This window comes from Engraulis encrasicolus, chromosome 13 (assembly GCF_034702125.1).
Source record: "Engraulis encrasicolus isolate BLACKSEA-1 chromosome 13, IST_EnEncr_1.0, whole genome shotgun sequence".
Classification (NCBI taxonomy): domain Eukaryota; kingdom Metazoa; phylum Chordata; class Actinopteri; order Clupeiformes; family Engraulidae; genus Engraulis; species Engraulis encrasicolus.
The window spans coordinates 28980711-29003210 of record NC_085869.1 but is presented as its reverse complement, the minus strand read 5'-3'; the positions used below and the strand labels follow the sequence as shown (position 1 = coordinate 29003210).

At 43.2% G+C, this 22500-nt stretch overlaps 1 protein-coding gene across 1 annotated transcript in view; it reads left to right on the top strand.

Moving 5' to 3' along the window:
• The window catches only part of nalcn (sodium leak channel, non-selective), a 177300-nt gene that overhangs the window by 69781 nt on the left and 85019 nt on the right, over window positions 1–22500 (top strand). The window contains exons 14-17 of the mRNA XM_063213611.1: window positions 52–219; window positions 8781–8972; window positions 12216–12353; window positions 15272–15346. Coding sequence (XP_063069681.1) covers window positions 52–219; window positions 8781–8972; window positions 12216–12353; window positions 15272–15346 — 573 coding nt within the window. The remainder of the gene's footprint in view (window positions 1–51; window positions 220–8780; window positions 8973–12215; window positions 12354–15271; window positions 15347–22500) is intronic.

Here is a 22500-nt window from a genome sequence, read left to right as displayed (position 1 = left end):
AGCATGTGCAGTGTGCCGTCACCGAGCTCTCTGTGTTCCTCGTCTCCTCAGGTGGTGTTCACGGTGCTGTTTGACCTGGAGGCGCTGCTGAAGATCTGGTGCCTGGGCTTCGGCGGCTACATCAGCTCTTCACTGCACAAGTTTGAGGCCCTGTTGGTGGTGGGTACCACCCTGCACATCTACCCGGACCTTTACCACTCACAGTTCACCTACTTCCAGGTACAGTGCGCATGGCATTCTGGGTAGTGGCATCGACATACCTGCAACATACCCAGTGGCATATCCACTCAGCTTGGTTCCTCTATGTACTTTTTAAATCTATATAGCATGCATTTTGCAATGGAATGCAATGCCCAATACCAAAAAAATGTACAGTAATGTTTCCAAAATGTTCCGAAATGGATAGAAATCGTTTGGCAGTGAAGGTCTTCACATTTACTCAGACATATACCGCTCACAGTTAACCTACTTCCAGGTATCAGCATGTAATTATTAGACCACTATACTGCCGTGCAAAACAAGAACGCAGTAACTCAAAATGGTCGATTTTTTTTTTTATATCGGAAATGGGTTTTAAACTACCTCATTTGTCTTGTGTCAAAAAATGGTGGTCCAACACCGTCCCGTTTTGGAGAAAACAAATTTTGAAAGTGCAAAAATGACAAAAAAAAGTTACTGCGGTGTTGGATTAAAGGTTACGTCGTACAAAACAAAAACGCAGTAAGTCATCGAGTTACTGCTGCACGTTCCAATGGGACTGGTTTGGTAGTAGACAGTAATACTAGCCAAGAACGCAGTAACTCCTGCAGTAACTCCATTTTGTGGCAGTAATACCAGCCAAGAACGCAGTAACTCTGTTTTTTGTGGCAAAAAGACACATAAATGATATTTTTGTGGGTTTTTTTGTGTGCATTAAATTTCTATCCTAAAAAAGCATTACCAGGAAGTATCACCACCAATTTACCGACAACACAGTTGTTGCTTACCTGATTCTTACCATCTGATATGCTCTCGCACGCAGCCAGTTGATGTAAATCAGGTTAGGTTGTTGCACCATATGGGAAACTTTGAAGCCCTTTTTCTCAGTTTGCAGTTTTCAGAGTTACTGCGTTCTTAGATTGTAGGGCAGTATACCAATCACCTACTTCCAGTTACATATCACTGGATCAGCTACATTAAAGTCATATCTAGTTCATGGTGCTGCTTCCAAGTAGAATAACCTACTACATTTGCAACTGCAGATAAAATACTGTATGTCCAAATGTGTGTACTTAAACTTAAAAAAACTATACTATGCCGTCCAAAGCCTGAACCCACAACCTCACAACTGCCTCTGTATGGGAGGTTGGTGCCAAGTAACAGGACTGGCCTGGCAATCAGTGCAATTCCCGGTTGGTTGACCAACAGTATCAGGGGCTAATGCTGTATGGGTTTTTTAGAGAACAGCCCACAATTTGCACAGGGGGCCCTGCAACTATGTTAAACGCTGATCTGATCTTCATACATAGGAGGTGCACTAACCGTATATTCCAAGCTGTGCTTGCTTGCTGGCATCCATTACACTTGTGGTTCCACTTGGCTTCACTGCTTCACAAAGACCTTGCTGTGTACTGGTTCATATACCTCTGAAGCACTATGACATGTACAGTTATCTGGTGGCATGCCCGAATTCAACATTCATAGTATTGTTCAGAATACCACTGTTAAGGCGGGCATACACTGTGTGATATTTTCAATCGTGGGTAGTAAATTCCTTCTTACACTGCACAAGGGAATTTCACGATTTAAAAGTTCACATCTCACAACTCACGTTCTCACACTATACGAGCCGACAGTCGGATGTGAGCCCAATGCTCCCACTGTGCGACACAACAGGCATGTTTCCCGGGTGGGAAGGAGGGAACATGCGCACCTGAGATGGAGATGGGGACACAGCTCAAGAGCGAATCGCACGGTCCTATTAATTTTCAAACAGTTTTGATTTTCTTGCGACGCTACGATTGCGTGATCGTGAGGTGAAATCGCTTGTCGCTACCGCATGTACACTACACGATGTGAGACTCACGATTGACCTGCGATTGAGCAAGAAATCAGCCCGACTCCCAAAAAGTTGTGCGAGAGCCAAATAGGGGCAAAATCGGGGCAAAAGTCGCACAGTGTAAGCCCGGCTTTAGTCCAGCTACCTCCAGGTGAAAGTGATATATTTAAATGATCCTATATCATGCTGCACACCTACCCTAAACTGAAACAAATGTTTCTCCATATTCGCTTACTGCAGGTGCAGAGTTGAGGGATCTACTCATTTGTCTCTTCTTCCAAACATATAGCAACGCTTAAATCTCTGACACCCGCCATCCCTATCCGCATGCTTACAGCAAGACTTGAAATATCGGCCTGGATCTTGAGCATGAATATAAATGGACATGGGTGTTTTAGAAGTGAGCCAAGCCTTCCCTAAACGTACTTAAACCACCAATCCTATTCTTGAATTACCCTATTCTGCATCTAAGATATTGAGGTGCACGTTAAGCAGATTTGTTTAGATTTTTAACATTGTTATTTTTTATTATTTTTCCCATAGCTCTATTGCTCATCCAAGGTCATTGCATCAATTTAGACAGTGGGGATATCAGGAAAGCACGGTACAACAAAGGCCAAACCATAGACTGACAGCAAAATCTGTAAAATAATTATTTCAGTTCAAATGTATGCATCTTCAAAAATCTGCATTGTACTTCGCAGCATTTATTCAACACTTAGAAAAGTCAAATTTAACCAGAGTAGTATTTAATTAACACTGCAAAGTTTTCAGTATGCTAGGTTATCTGTAGATGCTCATTTGTTGTGGCAAATTAATAAAATACTAACTGATTCTTAAGATGCCATTCAATTACCTCATACAACAGAGCTGTGGACCAAACTTTCCTTTATTTTTGTATTTTAAGTAAAACTTTCATATCATTTATTGCTGTCTTAATACATCTAGGCCCAGGCAGGCTTCCCTTGAATAGCACTGTAAAATTAATTAGCATATTAGCTATGAAATAAATACAGAGAGATGACCAATAAAGTCATTATGGGCTGACATGAGTGCCGCATTTTCTTTCAGGCTCTGTTTTAGAGGACACAGCCACTGCCAAGTTCTCCATTATAACAACTCGCTCTGCAAATGCCATTAGTGTCTCCAGTGCAAAATAAATACATTTGGTCCTCAATTTCTCCAACGCAACACCCTTGCCACCTACCTACCTTGGTGGATATTTCTTATCCAAGTAAACGAGCCATGAAGGGCAGTTATATGCACTAGGATGACAGGCAATGACATGTTTAAATGTTCTATCCATCAAGGCAAGACCCAAATGTCATATATGAGTCAATTTATTAGTTTCCTTTGAGGGAATGAAAATGTCTTGTGTGACAATCATCAATCACTTTTTATAACTGCTTGGAGTGGTCCTCTTACTACTTGCATGGCAGAGACAACTTGGACACAGTAAACAGATCTCTATGCTTCTATGATTAGATGTTATCTGTGAGTGTGTGTGTGAGTGTGTGCGTGTGCGTGTGCGTGTGCGTGTGTGTTAATCTGCAGCAAACATGAAACTTTACAGCAAAATATGCTGTGATTATCTGGTTGAGGCTGTACTTAATAGTCACTTTTGGCAAATAATCTGACATGCATGCCACAGCTTAAGCACAAACACTATCCTGGATGGCATGCCATTTTGAAAAATTATGATTACGAAAATGGAAAACGCTCAGAGAATTAATTTACTGACTTTTAAAACCAAGTAGACTGATTGGACATCAGTATGGGCCACACACACACTGATCTGGAGTCAGTAATTAGACAGAGGAAAGGGAAGTCGTCTCTCATGTGGCTCCACTGGCCTCCGCCGGGCCGTGACCGTGCATCCATTAATACGAATTAAAAGGCCCATTTACCTCTGTTCTGTCCAATTGCCGCCTCGACTGTCACGACACACAGAGTGGCAGAGAATGGCACATGGATATTAATGCCTGCCGGTTTAACACATCGATTAGATGGCTGCAGCATATCCATCACTCGTACAGTGTGGAAGGGGACTGTGTGCAGAATGATGCACCAACTTTTGCATGAAGGGCCTCACTAGCTGTCTACCAACTATACTGCCCTACAATCTACGAACGCAGTAACTCTGAAAACGGCAAACTGAGAAAAAAGTCTTCAAAGTTTCCCGTATGGCGTGACAACTGTGTTGTCGGTAAATTGGTGGTGACACTTCCTGGTAATGCTTGTTTAGGATAGAAATTTAATGCACACAAAAAAACCCAAAAAAACAACATTTATGTGTCTTTTTGCCACAAAAAAACGAGTTACTGCGTTCTTGACTGGTATTACAGCCACAAAATGGAGTTACTGCAGGAGTTACTGCGTTCTTGGCTAGTATTACTGTCTACTCCCAAACCAGTCCCATTGGAACGTGCAGCAGTAACTCGCCGACTTACTGCGTTTTTGTTTTGTACGACATAACCTTACAATACAACAAGCAGTAACTTTTTTTTGGTCATTTTTGCACTTTCAAAATGAGTTTTCTCCAAAACGGGACGGAGTTGGACCACCATTTTTTGACACAAGACAAATGAGGTAGTTTATAACCCATTTCCGATATAAAAATTTTTTCGACCATTTTGAGTTACTGCGTTCTTGTTTTGCACGGCAGTATACTCCTTTCGTATTCCTGATTCTCATTGTCTGCCTCTTTCTCAGCTTCTCACAATCTAGTCTATCTATGTAGGTATCTCTCTCTTTATACTATTTGCCTTCTCAAACTCTTCCTCTGTATCTCCATCCTCTCTCCGTTATGCATTCTGCTGAGTATTTAAGAAATAAATAAGTGTTTCATTATTTGTTTGGAGGACAGCAGAACACAATATCGCACATAATGAAAAGAGAGGGTGATTAAGTTGTATGTAAGCCAGGGTCAGGGAAGCTTGAAGGCCTGTGGGCCTACTGGCCAGCCTTATCCTTGAGGGGAAGTAACCATATACTGTACAGAAGTTCAAAGTGTTCCATTATTGCAATATTCGACTTACTGCACCTGCATAAATCATCAGTGATTCCCATATAATGCCGACAGCGACGGCAGAGATTCTTTAAGTATAGAGATATGCCAACATAATAGGTTTCTATGGGCACCTAACATGACCAGGTTCCGGTCTGCCTAAAGGGGCATGTCATAATGCTCCTAGCATTGAATAGAACAGTCCTTAGGTCTGCCTAGGTCTGCCTAAAGGGGGATTTCCCCCCCAATAATAGAACCCGGAAACAATGGGCCAATGGAACCTCTCTCTCTCTACTCTCTCTGGCGACGGTCCGCTTCATGAAGTCCTTCAGACAAGCTTTGATGTTCCAGACATTTCCAGCATCCCCTTATTACCTTAAAACATTAGCTTTCATAACCCCCTTCATTATATTTCCCCAAGTTTCTATTGAGAGGTTGAGCCCAAGACATCCATAACATGAGGAGCAGAGAAGCGTCACTCCTTTTGTCTTCACCAAGGGGAAAATAAAACAAGGCAAAGAGTTGGAGTTTGGTGATCAGACATCACCACTGATGAGCTGGTTATTCGGAACGAGGGGGTATTTTTTGTTTGCTTTAACAGACATTAGAGTACGACCTTCAAAACCCAGTGCAGTGGTGCCCAGGCATGGAGGATTAGAGTCTGAAGAGCCCTTCAGAGCCCCAGAGCCTGCTGGAGAAGTAATTATCTACTGCCTTATATCACCCGGGATCATCGCTGGTGACTCATCGCACAACACTGGCTTTAGGGGTCGGAATTTGTGAAGGCTCCTTGTATTGCGTCTGTCTGGCTAACTGTCGCTGCTGTTTTGTGTTTTATTTTTTTTATTATTATTATTATTATTTAGTTCATCAGGTCTCATGTGACCATAAAAAGCCAATAAAATGTGGGCTTAATGGGGAAAAAGCAGTTCAGCACACCCATAAAAATGTATGAGAAGCCCATGTCTGTTATTAGAGGGGATTACACATGGAGACCTCGGGCTGTTTTTGTCAAAGATCGGGTGTCAATTGGATTTCATAGTAAGAACAAAAAAATACCTAATGGCCTGCCTTATGCTGGTGCAAATTTGGTCAAACTGGCCTCTGCTTTGCTGGTGTGACTCACCAGCCTCAGACCAAACGGACCACAGAAAGAACATCAAGGCTGATGGCTGGCTGGCAAAGAGCAAGGGCCCGCTGGAGTCACTCTGCTGCTGCAGGATAAAAAGCTCATTCACACACACACGTGGTCAAGGACATATTGCTGAACGGGCCTACCAGGCCCAGGCCCAGGCCCAGGCCCAGGGGCCCAAGAGCCAAGTGCTGTCTTGCTGTCTAGCCTAGAGGCCCATGGAGTCATGATTTGCAACTGCACATGGTGAGGGTCATAGATTGCCGGAAGGGTTTGCTCTCTGACCACGATGAGTCACTCAATGTGTGCAGATGCCGAGGTGCTCTATGCTTGCTACAACTTGTTTTTTATTATCATTTTCACGTTTTTTACCCCCACCAAGGAGGTTATATTTTCGGTTAAATGTTCTATCAAACAGTTTCCTTGGCGGAGGTCTGCACTCTCTGACTGCACTTCTAGTTTATTATACACAGTGTTAAGGTCTATATTATAGTGTCTATAACCTTTAGCTTGTTTTACATATACAAAGTCGAGGGGACCTCTGTTGTCCTCATATTTGTTGCTAGTCCATCTCCCCTTTTGTTTCAGTTAAAAAATGTAGTTACTTCACTAACACTGTTCTTAGAATATACTGTACTGTCCAATGCTCATTGAATTGAACACTACATTGATTGGGACCATACATTCTCAAAAGAGTTGAAATAACACTTTTTTTTTTACTGTGTATCTATATATACATAATGGTAGGAAATGGAATTACAAATAACTGCGTGCATACACAGTGGACGAGGAGGAAACTGTGTAACTGCAAAGTAAGGCAGAGAGGAAAGGAAGAAAGACAGACCCACAACATAACAGAACTAAAACCCAGAGGGCAGAGGCTATTGATATTTATTCTGGAGTGCCCCAGGATTCAACCGGTCCAGATCAATAGTTATCTGTGGCCAGTTATCAAATCCTAAACCTAAAGGTATACAGCCTCTGATGATAGATTGCCACCAAGGGCAATTTGGATTCTCTGGTCAAATAACAAAAAAATAGTGCACAGGCAGGTTATTTCTTTCTGGTTGCTGTGCCTCCATTTTTGTCGGTAAGGAAATCAATGGCTGCAGAGGTCCCTTACTGTATATTATGGCATTATTTTATTTGTACTTGTGTTCAGAAAAGTTCTGGCATCTTAAAACCAAACAAATGTGAATGGGTTGTTTGGTGTTCAGTAATGTGATATTATTTCTCTTCTTGGCTTTCACATTATGAGTATTATTTTTTAAAATCTAGTAGGACGATGATAGAGTAATAATAGACCTGTTTATTGTTTGCATTACTGAGGCAGGCTCTCCATATCCTGTACATATCTTCATTTCTCCTGACGTAGGCTGTACATTTTGCAGTGTTCATTCAGCAATAGATTCCAATTTAAAGGTGCAGTGTGTGGGATTGGTGCCAGAGTAGGTATTGCACTTATACTGCTCATTACAACTGTGCTGCCTATTCCTAAATTTGATCTTTTCATGAATATCTGCTAATCAATAAACGGGTATTTATTAGTATGAACAAAGTACGGTACGTTTTTCAGCTAGAAATGTCTATTTCTGGAAATTCAAAATGACAAGACAAGATCCACATTTTCATGTATGGAAAGTGCAATTTTCCCAGTCATAAAAGAATACTTAGACTTTGATGGTGTTGGTAAATATTCATGAGAAGGGTAATATTGGTGAATTCTTCAAATAAACTGCTAAATATATTACATACAGCAATTTCTCACATTCACATTTTGTGTTTTGTCTTGAAGTTCATATTTGATGACTTCTGCATGTGTTTATGATTATCTATCACACATATGGTGATGAGACCTGCATGTGTCTTTGTTGATTTCATATTACTCTCGCTTAGGGATGCAAGCGATTAATCGATCAATCGTCTTTAATCGAATAATGCGTTAATCGATTAAACGGTAATCACAATTAATCACCAATTCAACTGACAAGAGACCCAGGTGAAATGGACATGTGAAGAGTGTGTGTGAAGAGGGGTGTGAATAGTGGGAATATTTAAATCACCTTTGGATTAAATAATCTAAATAGAATTCATTTAAATGTAGTATTTTTTATCTCAGTTTTTGATTTAAATTTTTAGATTTAGTATTTTATTGTCGAGAAACACTGAGATTTCGGGGGGAAAACGCTACGTATCAATTAATCGTAAGTCGATCAATAAGGCAATCAACTAATGATTAATGAATTAATCTGTAATTTGCATCCCAAGTCTTGCTTAAGGTGTTGTTATACCTTGTGACCTTGGTGAAGTTAGTTTCATGTTTTCTTTAGCCAACAGTTATTTATAGCTATCCAACTTGTGGGCTTTGAGTCCACTCATATGTAATACCATTATCTCACAGGCCCAGACTGGCAATCTGGCATACAGGGCATTTCCCGGTGAGGCGACAGTCCTTAACTGCTGCTGATTTTGTTTTTGCATTTTCTTGGAGACTAGCCCATAATTTAGAGGGGGCCACGGACACAAAATGGTACAAGACCAGCCCTGCTATCTCATACTGACCCTTCTGTGTGCCTTGTTTGCCAACATCTTGTTTGCTTCAGGTGTTGCGGGTGGTGCGTCTGATTAAGATCTCCCCGGCGTTGGAGGACTTTGTGTATAAGATCTTTGGTCCAGGGAAGAAGCTGGGCAGCCTGGTGGTGTTCACGGCCAGCCTGCTCATCGTCATGTCTGCTATTAGCCTGCAGATGTTCTGCTTCGTGGGGGAGCTGGACCGCTTCACCACCTTTCCCAGGGTAACGTGATCTTTCAATGTTTATTGGTTTGTTCATCTCTCTCTCTCTCTCTCTCTCTGTCTCTCTCTCTCTCTCTCTCTCTCTCACACACACACACTTTATCTGATATGTTAGGGCCCCGAATAGCTTAGGAAATTCCATACTGCCTTGCACGATCATTCTGATCTGAAAGACAGCATGGAAAACCTCTCTGGAATCTTTCCATGAGTTTGGGAACCCAAACACAGAAGGGGAGGGGAGCAAAACATATTAGGCTATTTACAGATCCATCATTTTGTCACCAGAAGCCGAAAACAGATTTCCTTCAAATTTTAGACAGTATTTTAAATGGTTTAGATCGGCCTCCCCTAAGAGAAAATGAATAAATAGTTCCCAAACTATATCTCACTTGTGATATAATTTGGCAATAGGTTGGCAGGGACTGTACGAGTTCATTGGATAGATGTGGATAAGTAGATACAGCATTATATCACAGGTAACAGGTATTTTGAACTTGAATGTATTTGCACACTCTGTCTGCTTTCTTGTGATCTTTTCTGATCATTATTCATGCTTGTTGCAGCTACTCTTACCCCCTATCTCTGGTAGAGACAATCTGTTACCTGTTGCAGTTAGCTTTAGCCTGATGTTAGCCTGTCAGCAGGTGGCGGGGCCTCTCTTTTGATACAGCCTCCTCATCTCTCCTTTCTGCTGCTCATTAGCCAAATCTCTTTATCCCCTTCTTGTTTAGCTCCCGTTAGCCAAGAGAATTCAATCATCCCTGTACTGTGAGACGTGCCGCGCTGCGCCGCGCCGGTCGTCCGGCTCCTTCCAAACAAGGCCATTCTCAGCCAGATGGCCTGATATGCCTGTGTAATGTAATAAGGTTTATTTGCCTCCCCTGATCTTCCTGTTGCCTGTGCAGCTGCTCTGGATGTGTGACGACTGAGTGTCTAAGTGAGTGTGACCAGCCTCTCTCTCGGAGGAGCCCCTCAGGGAGAAAACACGGCATGGGCTCTCATCTGCACAACGACCTTCAAATGACCTCTCTCTTTTTGTCTGTCTCTGCTTCAAGTCTCAGTCTCAGTCTCAGTCTCTGTCTCTGTCTCTGTCTCTGTATCTCTTCCTCTCTCTCTCTCTCTCTCTCTCTCTCTCTCTCTCTCTCTCTTGCTTTGTGTTTCTTTGATTACGGGTAGCTTTCTCTTTCACTTGCTCCCTCTCTTTCTCCATATGCCTTTTGTGCTTTGTCTCTTCTCCTTTCACTCCCTTCCTCCCGACTGTCTTTGTTCCTATGCCTTCTTCACTCACTACTTATTTCTTTCAATTGAACAGACAGCACCGGATGGCTTTCTTATGTAAGATGTCCAAAGGACTCTTCATATGTTCATCTATTTGATGTTTTCTGAATTGACAGTCAAACAACACCTCAAAGCACAACAGCTCAAAGCACTGTCTTTGCATAACTACTCTAAACCCATTGGAAAGTTAGGATATGTTCAGGCACTAATTGGAGTGACTAATTAAGTTTGACTAACATCCTTACACACCTACATTTTATGTTTTAATGAGATGTTTATAGTAATCAAATAGTCAAATGCTCACAGTTAAAAGCTGCAGTGTTGATCTTAGCCTTTTATGCTATCGCCGTTTCAAATTGCACCAATAAACACGATCATTTTAAAGAGGTGATTTGGTGGCAGTTTGCACCGCTGTTTCTTTTGCGACTGAGTGAGCTTAAAAGATGGTCCAATTAGTGACTTGCATATTTAAGTTGCAAACAGACAATGCAGACCTATTGTGTGATGTGAGAGCTTTGTTTGTTGCAGTGTTTGCACAGCACTTTTGAGAACATCAACACATCAACATTTTTCACCTCTTTTCTCCTTTTTGTTTCCTTTTTCCGACTCTTACTTCTCTCTCTCTCTCTCTCTCTCTCTCTCTCTCTCTCTCTCTCTCTCTCTCTCTCTCTCTCTCTCTCTCTCTCTCTCTCTCTCCCTCTCTCTCTGCCTTAGTTGCTCTCACTTTGCATCTATTTCTCTGCTCTCTGTCTCTCCTTCTCTCTGTCCCCTCCCTCTCTTTACATCACACTCTCGCTCTGTCTTTTTATTTTCAAGCCTCTTAAGTTTATTGTTTTCTGACTGATAAATATAAGTTGTGTGCTCGACGAAGCAGGCATTACTTAAGTATATAACTGATGCAGCCTACCAGTGTGTATTACGTAGCCAATGTGATGTTGTGTTAGCATGGGTGCATTCCAAGCCCTTGCTTCCTCCACTTGTGCTTGTGGTCTCACCCCACCTCCTGGCCCCTCCTCCGTGGAGAAAACAATAAAGTTTCCCTGCTGTCAGCCTAGCCACAAACTCAAACAACTTTTGGGGGACTGTTTTTCATTCACCATCCCAATTGCAAATGAGAAAAAGACTTTACAATTGAGCTTTTGCAAGATATTGAAATATAATGCTGTTGTCAGTGACGCCATCATGACATGTTAGTTCCTGGTATGAGGCCACAAGCACAAGTGGAGGAAGCAAGGTCGCATATTGGAACGCACCCCATATGTTGTATTTGGTGCCCGGTGGTCATATGTTTTACCTGTGGCACCGCAAGCTCCTGAGTGTGCATAATGGGCCGCGGCTCTTGAAGTACAGTAGGCACTTGACATTTCCACCCTGCTTTGCTTTGCTGCTTCTTGCTGAGGCAAAGCCACAAATAAAATGCCATGGAGGCCTAATGAGGAGGCATGTGTTTGTTCACCGCAGGGATGGACTTCACTGCCGCCCCCTTCTCTCTATGTGTTCTCTTCTCTCTCTCTCTCTCTCTCTCTCTCTCTCTCTCTCTCTCTCTCTCTCTCTCTCTCTCTCTCTCTCTCTCTCTCTCTCTCTCTCTCTCTCTCTCTCCCACACTCTACCCCTTTCTGTCTGACCTTCGCTTCACATTTGATACTTCTTTGCCCTTTGTTTCTCACTCTCTCTGTGCTTGCCTCTGTTCTTACCTCTGTTCTGTCTTTTCCTCTTCCTCTTCCTCTTCCTTGTAAAATCTGGACATTAGATGTCAGACCTTTATGTAAGCTTAATATGGACTGTGAATAGGTTCCCATTCCTGACTAATGACTTTACGAACTCCATCTTTTTCATCAGATGTTTCTATTTGAAGCCAGTTGTGTCATTCTCATAAAGTTAAAGGTTTTTCCTATTTTTCCCTTTTAAAATGTTTTATTTTATTGTTCCTTTCCTCCTCCTCCTCCACATCTTGGTATCTGTGCAGGCGTTCATGTCCATGTTCCAGATCTTGACGCAGGAGGGCTGGATAGACGTGATGGATCAGACCCTGGTGGCGGTGGGGGAACCCTGGGCTCCCGTGGTGGCCATCTATTTCATCCTCTACCATCTCTTCGCCACCCTGGTAAAAACACACCGTAGCTAATGCCATAGTATACCCTTCCAGGGTCAGGTGTTTTGGATTGCTGTTTTAGTGGTATGATTTGATTCAGTAATTTCCGTATCCATAATATCAAAACATAAAAATAGTTGAATAAGTACATTTTTCTAAATTTGACTACATTTTGAATTCATTATTGTTTTATTTTATTTGTTTATTTTTTGAAGCTGTGTTATTAGTGTGTGTGATATTAATTTGATTCAGTAACTTCCATAGCCATAATATAAAATCATTAAAAATCTTTAATTTGGACCAACTATTCTAATACTGCGGCTAATGCTGGTGTCACCAAGATGAAGGGAGTCAAGTGGTTTGGATCATTGATGTTCATAGGGGAGAGCGGACGTTCAATTCAAAAGTGAGGCAACCGGGGCAATACAACCTCGCACACTAGCGCCGATGTACGCGGATGTCGGCTGCCGATTACAGACGAGTTCTATTTTGTCACACTGATCATCCATGCTCTGCAACGGTAAAATTGTGTGCGGAGCTAACCAAAATTGTCGGAAGTGAAAGTGCTCTGCAGTGCTGTCGTAACCGAGGTGCAGGTGCCCTTAATTGGGTTGATGGAAAGTTAGAATTATTTCAGAATTCTTTTCATTGACAGTAAAACAGCACCGTTGTCCAAACACTGCTTGTTCTCATTGTTGCTAAGGTACGAAAGCGGAAATTTAGAGCAGAAGAATCCTCTCAAATTAGTTGTGGGTGCTTCAAAACCGTTGAATGGAATCCGTATACTACGTATACATGTCAGTGGTTTGGATAGTTGTTATGAGGATGACGTGTACGTTTTTAGTCTTTGTACAATAGCTTGGAACATGCGTAATACATCATCACCAGAAGTAGAAATGTGAGAAATATAAGAATGCAAGAAACCCAAATGAGCAGTTGTAGAGACAGTGGTTTACACACCCCTCATTTTCACATACACGAGTCAAATACAGCAGGTCACAGTTTATAAACCACTGAAATGGGTTTTCTGAATCGATTGGTCAGTGTCCTCACTCTCCCAAGTCCCCGGGGCCAGGGGTCTCTGGGATCAGCGCCACTATGGCTCTCCCTGGGTAGTTAATTTAGAAGCCCTGCCATGGAAATCATTCATCCTAACTGTATATCTATTGAAGTCGTTACTCATACTTTTTATGATGCTGGATACTGTATGTAAGACCGTGCAAAATATTTATGTCGATTTAATGTACGCATGCGTTATGATATATGATAACACTTTTTGCAGATATTGCATTTACAACCGATATTTATGTGACTGTGTTTGCAACTCCAGAGACGGGGTGCTGGAGTGTTTTGCCTGCCATTAATACAATGGAAGCTGAGATTTACAAAATAAATCTAAATCTCTGTTTAAAGACTATTGTAACTTAAAAATCCTTCAAGTGATAAAAAGGTTTCCAGTATGTTGACAATTGAATATGTCTACCATATTAATGAGTAAGTGAAAGCATTGAAGAGATTGCAACAACAACCACAGCATTTTTGAAGGCAAAGATTGCCAATTTACTTTACTTACGGCTATCAAAGTTTGAATTTGAACATAATGAATTCCCCATGCTGGTCCTTGAATTGTGTTCATGCGCAAGCAATAATGCTATGCAGCAGGGTGCTTAGTGATTCATGGTTGAGGTCACAGACATAAAACACACACACACACACACACAGCCACACACACACAGACACACACACACACACACACACACACACACACACACACACACACACACACACACACACACACACACACACACACACACACACACACACACACACACACACACACACACACACACACACACACACACACACACACACACACGAACGCACACACACACACACACACACACACACACACACACACACACACACACACACACACACACACACACACACACACACACACACACACACACACACACACACACACACACACACACACACACGAACACACACACGCACACGCACGCACACGCACAAAATAAGCAAACAAACAGTAAGTGCACACCAAACAGCAACGGTCAACTTGACCATGAGCATTGTGCTGCCTGTCTGTTGCTCCACTGTTGAATATAAGTTGTTTTTTATTTCTGTTTTTCTTTCTTCCATTTTACTTGTGTTTTCTTTATGCCTAATGGAGGCTTCTGCAGTGTGTCTCTATTAGGGGCCATTATTAATGTACTCGGCCCCTCAGGAGCCGCGAGGTCCCGATGACTCATAGAGACAGAGGCAGGCCAGGCACAGCAGAGTAGAGTAGAGTACCCCTTCACCACAATCTACTGACCACTGGGCTCCAAATAGCTCAAAGAAGAAGCCACTCACCCCCTCACCGATAACTACAGCTTGTTGTTCTTCCTGCTCCTTTCATTTCTTTTTTTTCTGTTTTTCCTCTTTCTCTTCCCCTTCTCTTCTATATATTTCCAAGATAAAAAGCTTTTTTCTGAAAAAGATAATGCATTCGCTTGTGTCTCTGCCGGTCTCTGTCTCCGTCTCTGTCTGTCTCTCTCTTGGTCTCTCTCTCTCCCTCTTGGTCTCTCTCTCTCTCTCTCTCTCTCTCTCTCTCTCTCTCTCTCTCTCTCTCTCTCTCTCTCTCTCTCTTTCTCTGCTCAAGGACCTCATGCTTAATGATGTTTTCTTGGGGGAAAATGAACAAACAAGGACAATACCCTTTCATCTGCCATCTGAAAAGCTGCTGTTTTCTGTTGTTTTCATTTAGCCTTGTGACTGGCACATTTTGGGGGAAAAAATGTATTTGTAACAAACTTCCAAATTATGCAGTAGTATGGTAGCATTGCATGATTGCATGGTGTGCTGTGTTCAAACGGTGTTCATGTTCATGTTTTGCATTTCATTCATTCATTTTAATTGCTTTTCAGATTCTTCTCAGTTTGTTTGTGGCGGTCATCCTTGACAATCTCGAGTTGGACGAAGACCTCAAGAAACTGAAGCAGGTAGGACTTTTGTTCACACTTTGTTTAGTTGCAGAAGCATTTCTTGAGTACAATTGCCCACTGGTCATAGCAGACGTTCAATTCAGTTTTCTATAGCAAAATCAGATTATGAACTAGACCTGTATCTTAAGCTATGGCTCAGAAGACAACTAAACGGGTCTGTAATCCTTTGGCTTGCTTGCGGTAAAGTCTTACATTCTGACATACAGCGCTGTGTGTTAGATTGGAACAAATGACTGTTAAATAACACACACACACACACACACACACACACACACACACACACACACACACACACACACACACACACACAGACAGACACACGCACACGCGTACACGCACGCACACACACACACTTACACACACTTACACACACGCACACACACACACACACACACACAAACACACACACACACGCACGCACACACACACACACACACACACACACACACACACACACACACACACACACACACACACACATACTTCTTCATTTTGACCCAAGTTGCAGTGCAGTGCTTAGCCTTATATACAGTTACAAACTACAGTATATGATAATTGAGCTGGGATGTTCTGGCACCATCTGCTCATTTGAGTGAGTCATGTCGTGCTTAGCCCACACGTTGTTTAGCCGATGGATATCTGCCGATTGCCCCGGTCACCGACTCAATTTCCAAAGTTGCCTCAGAGCTGCTGCTGTAGCCAGCTGTTGCAACTGAACTACCTGAAATACACACCCGTTTGATGGGATTTCATCCTCCCCCTCTTATCTCCCATAGGCAATGGGCGATGCAAAATGCAATTTGTCCATCTTTTGATTGCATTACGGTTTCCCATTAGATAAACTTTTGACATTGTCCTGCCTAATGGACAATAACAATCCAGTTCACAGGGTTGTTGTGAAATGCAGCTGTGGCACAGCACTACACGGCATAGCACATCATAGAATAGCACAGTCCAACACAGCCTCAGGGGATCATCCTTATGGTCCCCAGCATGGCTGTTGACAACCAACCGTATCTCACTCATTTCGTGAAGTATTCACGAAAAAAAATAGAGTAATTTTCGTGGTGCATTCACGTTATTGCCCGCCTTTCGTAACATCTTCACGAAAATAATAGATAAATTTTCACGCTGCCTATTCACTTGAATTGCCCGACTTTCGGTAGCCTACCGTCACATGGTAATCAAACATTTCAAACAAGCAATTTAGGGTTAGAGTTTATGGTTAAGGTTAGGGTTAAGGTTAGGGTAAGGGTTAGGTTTTGGGTTAAGGTTAGGGTTAGGTTTAGGTTTAGGTTTAGGGGACATAAGGCGTAAGTACCGAAAGGGCGTCAAATTAGTGAGTCCCGAGTGTATCAGCAGTGTTCTGTCAGCACCCTCTCCCCGCCCCTGCAGACGTTTGGATAATCATAGCAGCAGTGGGGCAATTCAAGTGAATAGGCAGCGTGAATATTAATCTATTATTTTCGTGAAGACTTTACGAAAGGCGGGCAATAACGTGAATGCACCACGAAAATTACTCTATTTTTTTCGTGAAGACTTTACGAAAGGCGTGAGATAGGACAAAGTTTTCTGAAAGACACACCAACCCCCCACCAGGTTTGTTTTTGAATTGGTTTGATGCGAGGAGGATGTGTTGATCGACTCTCAGACTGAGGAGGACAGTGAGCTCAGTGACACACGCTGTGACGTGGGCACTGAAATGTTTGTAGGCTACCCAAGCACAGATACACATGTGACCGGGGAGCATTGGGCTTGAGGAACATTGGCATGCTCCCGGCACAGAATAGCACAGTGTTAGCACAATATAGCATAGAAGCTACATCTGTTTTTCATCCTATTAGACAAGTGGTTTGTGGTTCTGGTGCTGGAATCCCCATGGGTCAGTTACAGACCATGTGACTGACTGATTGACTGGCTGACTCACTGGGTCTATCGCTGTCCCATTGATATGCCCTACCCAATGATACAGTACTATATACAAGTGGCCCTACCCATCGAGCAGCGCTACAAACCACTACTGGGTTAGGGATATGTTAACAGTCTACTGGTAGTTCATTTCCAATGAGCGCATAGGCAAGGTTCTAAATTAACACCAGCAAACCGGCCAAATGCTGGTGAAATTTCAGTTTGGCTGGTGGAAAAGACCAACTTAACAGCCACTTTGACCCATTAGTGAGTGTGTGTTTGCCTGGTAAAATTAACATCTACTAGCCATTTTGGCTGGTGATGAAAAAAGTTTATTTAGAGCCCTGGTGTAGGACTGGAATGCCTCTAAATAGGGTGACATCTGTCAGTCACGCTAGAGGGGCATTTAACCCGCCTCCACATCACCTTCCAATCCCCCTCTGCTTCACATCTGCTGTCAAACAATAGGCTCGTTCGTGACGAAGCAGTACGATTTTTGCTATGCAGTGCCCACTGCCTAGCAAGCATCTTACTGCGTCGTCACGAACGAGCCTAATGAATCAGGAAATGACTGAATATACCTGGTCTGAGCCTGCTGCTCTCTACAGAGAGAGAGAGAGTAGGTTACTGGGAGAGTAGTAGGCAGCCATCTTACATTAAATTATTTCCTAGTTATGAATTTCTTTTGGTGTTATAGATTTAGGTTGTGCTGTTTCTTTCTTAACTTTGTAAATTGATCAGTGAACATCTTTTTCCTTTTGTTGGTATCGCTTAAGGATCCTAACTTCACAGCCTCATCTCGAATATGCACAAAGCCTCTTTCTCATTACCATAGTCTGCCTGCATCCGTCCTGCATATTCATCTCTCTGACTCAGGTAACTGAAAACTAAAAAAAACAAGCAGTGGAAAACAAACAGGGATATCCTGCTCTCTCAGCCCCAATCCATCACTCCGGAGTACTATACCCGACCATACACACACACACACACACACACACACACACACACACACACACACACACACACACACACACACACACACACACACACACACACACACACACACACACACACACACACACAGGCACACACACACACAAACACACACGAACGTACGCACACACACCCACACACACACACGCACGCCACCTCGCCGTGTGTCACCCTGTCACAGTGGTCTATTCCGTCACGCGCCGGGCTCAGTTATCCCCGCGGTCACACATGAGTGATCGTGCGCCGCGGCGGTGAAATTGCCTATCTTACAGGTGCTTTCAACACAGATGGGCACAGCCCCTAAAAATAGACCAGCCGACGCGTGATTGCCTGCCTGCCTGCCCGCCTGCCCGCCAAAAAAACAGCAGAGGAGGGGAATGGAGAGAAGGGAGAAAGGGAGGGAGGGAGGGGAGAGGGCTTTCTCTAAACAGCCAACAACAAACCCCATTTTTACGACTGACCTTCACATGGAGGTGTTTTCTACAGACTGATGCGAAACAAGTGATGAAGTCCTTTTTCATTTTTTTTGTGCTGGATTGTTGTTTTGCTGTTTTGTGTTGGGTGTTTAGCGGCGGGTCGGCTGCTTAAAATAATGTGATGCCTCGTTTCCTACCCTTGTGCAATCGTTCGCCCAGGGGAAACTGATAAGGTCAAATACAGCACTAATCTGGAAGTTGGTGACCCTACAAAAGCTGTAAAACTAAATTTCACGTTAGCAGAGCATGGGTGGTACAGCCCTGTACATCCCCTTGTACAACTCTGCTTAGCGGTTTTTTTGTTCGTTTGTTTTTTTGGGGCGGTATGCCTGAATGGTTGACACAGAGCCACCACCCAATGCCATTGATATTTCCATTTTACTGATGATTGGCCAGAGTGGACAGCAGAGTGGGACAGATAGGTGGGATTACTCTGTTTAACCTTTTGCACACACACACACACACACACACTCACACTCACATGCACGCACACACACACACACACACACACACACACACACACACACACACACACACACACACACACACACACACACACACACACACACACACACACACACACACACACACACACACACACACACACACACACACACGGTCACTATAGTCATGGGGCCTCATCATGTCTGCAATATGATGATAGGATCAGACTATGGTCATATCAACAAAAATGTGCAGGGGGCTAAAGGCAATTGCAGTGTAGTGAGCTTGTTTCAGTACGACGGGATTATTTGTTGTGAGCAAGGCTGACGCTTGCCAGGAGGCTGTTTCAGAATATGGGGAGCAGGGGCTTTAGGCACTGAGCTACAATTCTTTAGCAGAACCAGGTGGAGATACACAAGAGCAGACACACATCTTTTTTAAAGACTGAACGTAAGATTTTGCGCTATTTGTATTCTGAATGGAATAGTTCTTAACACAGTTGTGCACGCACGCACAGGATTTTCAAGCTCAAAATGTTTCATTTAGCAAACTAATAATATAATAAAATAAATAAATAAATAACTATAAATAAATAGAATAAATATAATAAATATAATTTCAACTCTCACATTCACATAACATTAATGTTAACATTAACACAACACACTTATTTGAACTCTCACACTCAATTTTCACAACTCTTTATCAGATCAGCAAAATTTTACATTACACCAACTTTCTGTCAGATTGCTTGGACCCTATACAGTTACACACAATTTGGAAAAAAAGTATTACTGAGTCTACATCATATGCACATGCATTAGGCTGGCTTCTGACCATGACCAGTAGCCTCTGCTAATTGGAAATTGTGGTTGTGCGCGTGGGAAATTACATGTCAGATGACTGAGTGGCGTGATGGTAGCAGAGGGGCTGTCAGTGACAAGGGAGAGGTCCTCTGTGTGTGTGAGTGTGCGTGTGCGTGTGCGTGTGCGTGTGCGTGCGTGTGTGTGTGCGTGTGTGTGTGTGTGTGTGTGTGTGTGTGTGTGTGAGTGTGTGTGTGTGTGTGTGTGTGTGTGTGTGTGCGTGTGCGTGCGTGTGTGTGTGTGTGCGCGCGTGTTTGCGTGTGTGGGCACGTACATACCTGCATGTGTGTGTATTCGTTTGTGTGTGTTGTGTGTGTGTGAGTGAGTGTGTGCCTGCATGTGTGTGTATTTGTTTGTGTGTGTTGTGAGTGAGTGAGTGTGTGTCTGCATGCGTGGGAATGTGTTTTCCTCTGTTGCCTGGTCTAATGGGGCTTGGCCCACTGCCACTGCAGCACAGCTGACAGCATGTGAACTGCACCTGAGTCAAGGAGTGTTAATTAACCTGTACCCATCTAGTGTATGTTTGTGGGAAAGACAGACAGGCAGACAATGAAAATGTGTGTGTGTGTGTGTGTGAGAGAGAGGGTGGTGGCGAGAGAGAGAGAGAGAGAGAGAGAGAGAGAGAGAGAGAGAGAGAGAGAGAGAGAGAGAGAGAGAGAGAGAGAGAGAGAGAGAGAGATTGTGTTTTTGTGCTTGTTTTTCGATCAAAACTATGTCTTTTGTTTCCTGCAAAGAGCCACAGAATGCTTGTTTTGTGTAGCAGCTACAGTAGGCCTTCTGTATGACTCATCTCTCTTGTCTGTATCCATCTGTATTTGTCTTCCAAAGCCATCATCTGCAGTCGGGGCGCTAAATCCAAGCAGAAGAATAACTTCAGATACGAAAGTGTGTTTACATTCTGGTTGTGAGGATGTTTGGCATATGTTTTTGTTTTTGCCTGTCTTACCCCCTTCCGTGTACCGGGGAAGAGCTTTGCGATGCAGACTCCATTCAGTGGGACTGAGATACAGAACTCGACTTTTTTCTTGCCTTTGTTTCTGGCTTTGTGCTAAGCTGTCGGTGGCAGGAGATCAAGACACACTGTACAGGTGCACTACAGGCAGGCACCGTAGACAGCCTTGGCCGGGCTCGGAACAAACAGAGAATCTCTAACAGGGAGAAGGTTCAGTCTGATTGGTTCCCATTGTAGCCAGTCAGCTTTGCATGCATACTGCAGTAACTATGGAGTGTCCACTAGTTGGCGAGCGTAGGTCAGTCCTTCATGTGGGAAAATGTATGGAATGGAGAGGGGAACCCCTATGCTAAATACATTGCTACTGCGATTTCCAGTCACAAATATTATCAACAAAACATTCCTGGTAAGCACTATGACTGTTGTTTAACAATAGGCTGTATTGACAAATCGTTCAGGTGTGTAGTTTTACAGCAGGTTAGAAGATTTCAACCTGTACTCGTTAGCATCCCGCTAATGTTTATGGGTTTGGCCCCATAAAAATTGAGCTTTGTGACCCAGTATATAATAATCTAGTGGCGCAAAATAATCGAAACGCTACTCAAATGGGGTCTTATTATTTCTAGCTTCGAACTTAATATTAATATTTCAGGACAAAAAATTATAAAAAATAACAAAAATTATAATGGTAGAAAAGCCATTCATTTTGCACTTAGGTAGGATTAGGGTTAGCCAGTTGTGGCTTCCATGAGTGAACACCCCCTGGTACAAAGTCATTTGAAAAGCCCCCCCCAACTCAATACAAACAATGTTATTGGGACTCAATTCTGCCCCCACCATTCCGTAGCCCTTTGACAACGGACCCCTTTATATTCCCCTGTCAGCTTCCCTGACTAAAGGCACTGGTTAATGGAAAGACCATTTTAGTGGACAGAATATGGCCGGGCAGAATACAAATGCAGCACACAATATTCTCACTGGAGAAAAAGAAGACAGACTGAGACTCTGTGGGGACCTCCATTGTGTTTTCCACCGTCCCCCACAGGCGGCTTCAACATAAATATGCATGCACCAGGGATCTTGTGCCCAATGCTAAACTCGAGCTGAAAAGACAGCATCCACTAATCAGCACTGGGATGGGATGGGGGGTGGGGGTGATGGTGGGGCTGCCTCTTTCAGCTGGGAACCACACAATTTTTCTAAAAGATGCCGACAAGGAAATGTCTCGTTAATTGGCTGAAGCTAAGTAGCAGCAATCAGGACGTCAGCCATGATGGTAGCGTAATGTCCTGAAGTCTCGAAAGGTTTTTTTGCGATGTACTCTAATCACCCGCCAGTATAATTGGCTCATCCATTCCGCCCCTCATTCTTTTACCAGACTGGTGTATTTGTGTGGTGAACACAAGCCTGGCTTGTAATGGCCGCCATGCATCACCCAGACGCCTGTTGTTAGAAGCTAGCGATGGTTAGCTAGTCAGGTAATACTGTGCTGCAAAGCACGTTCACCACATTTTA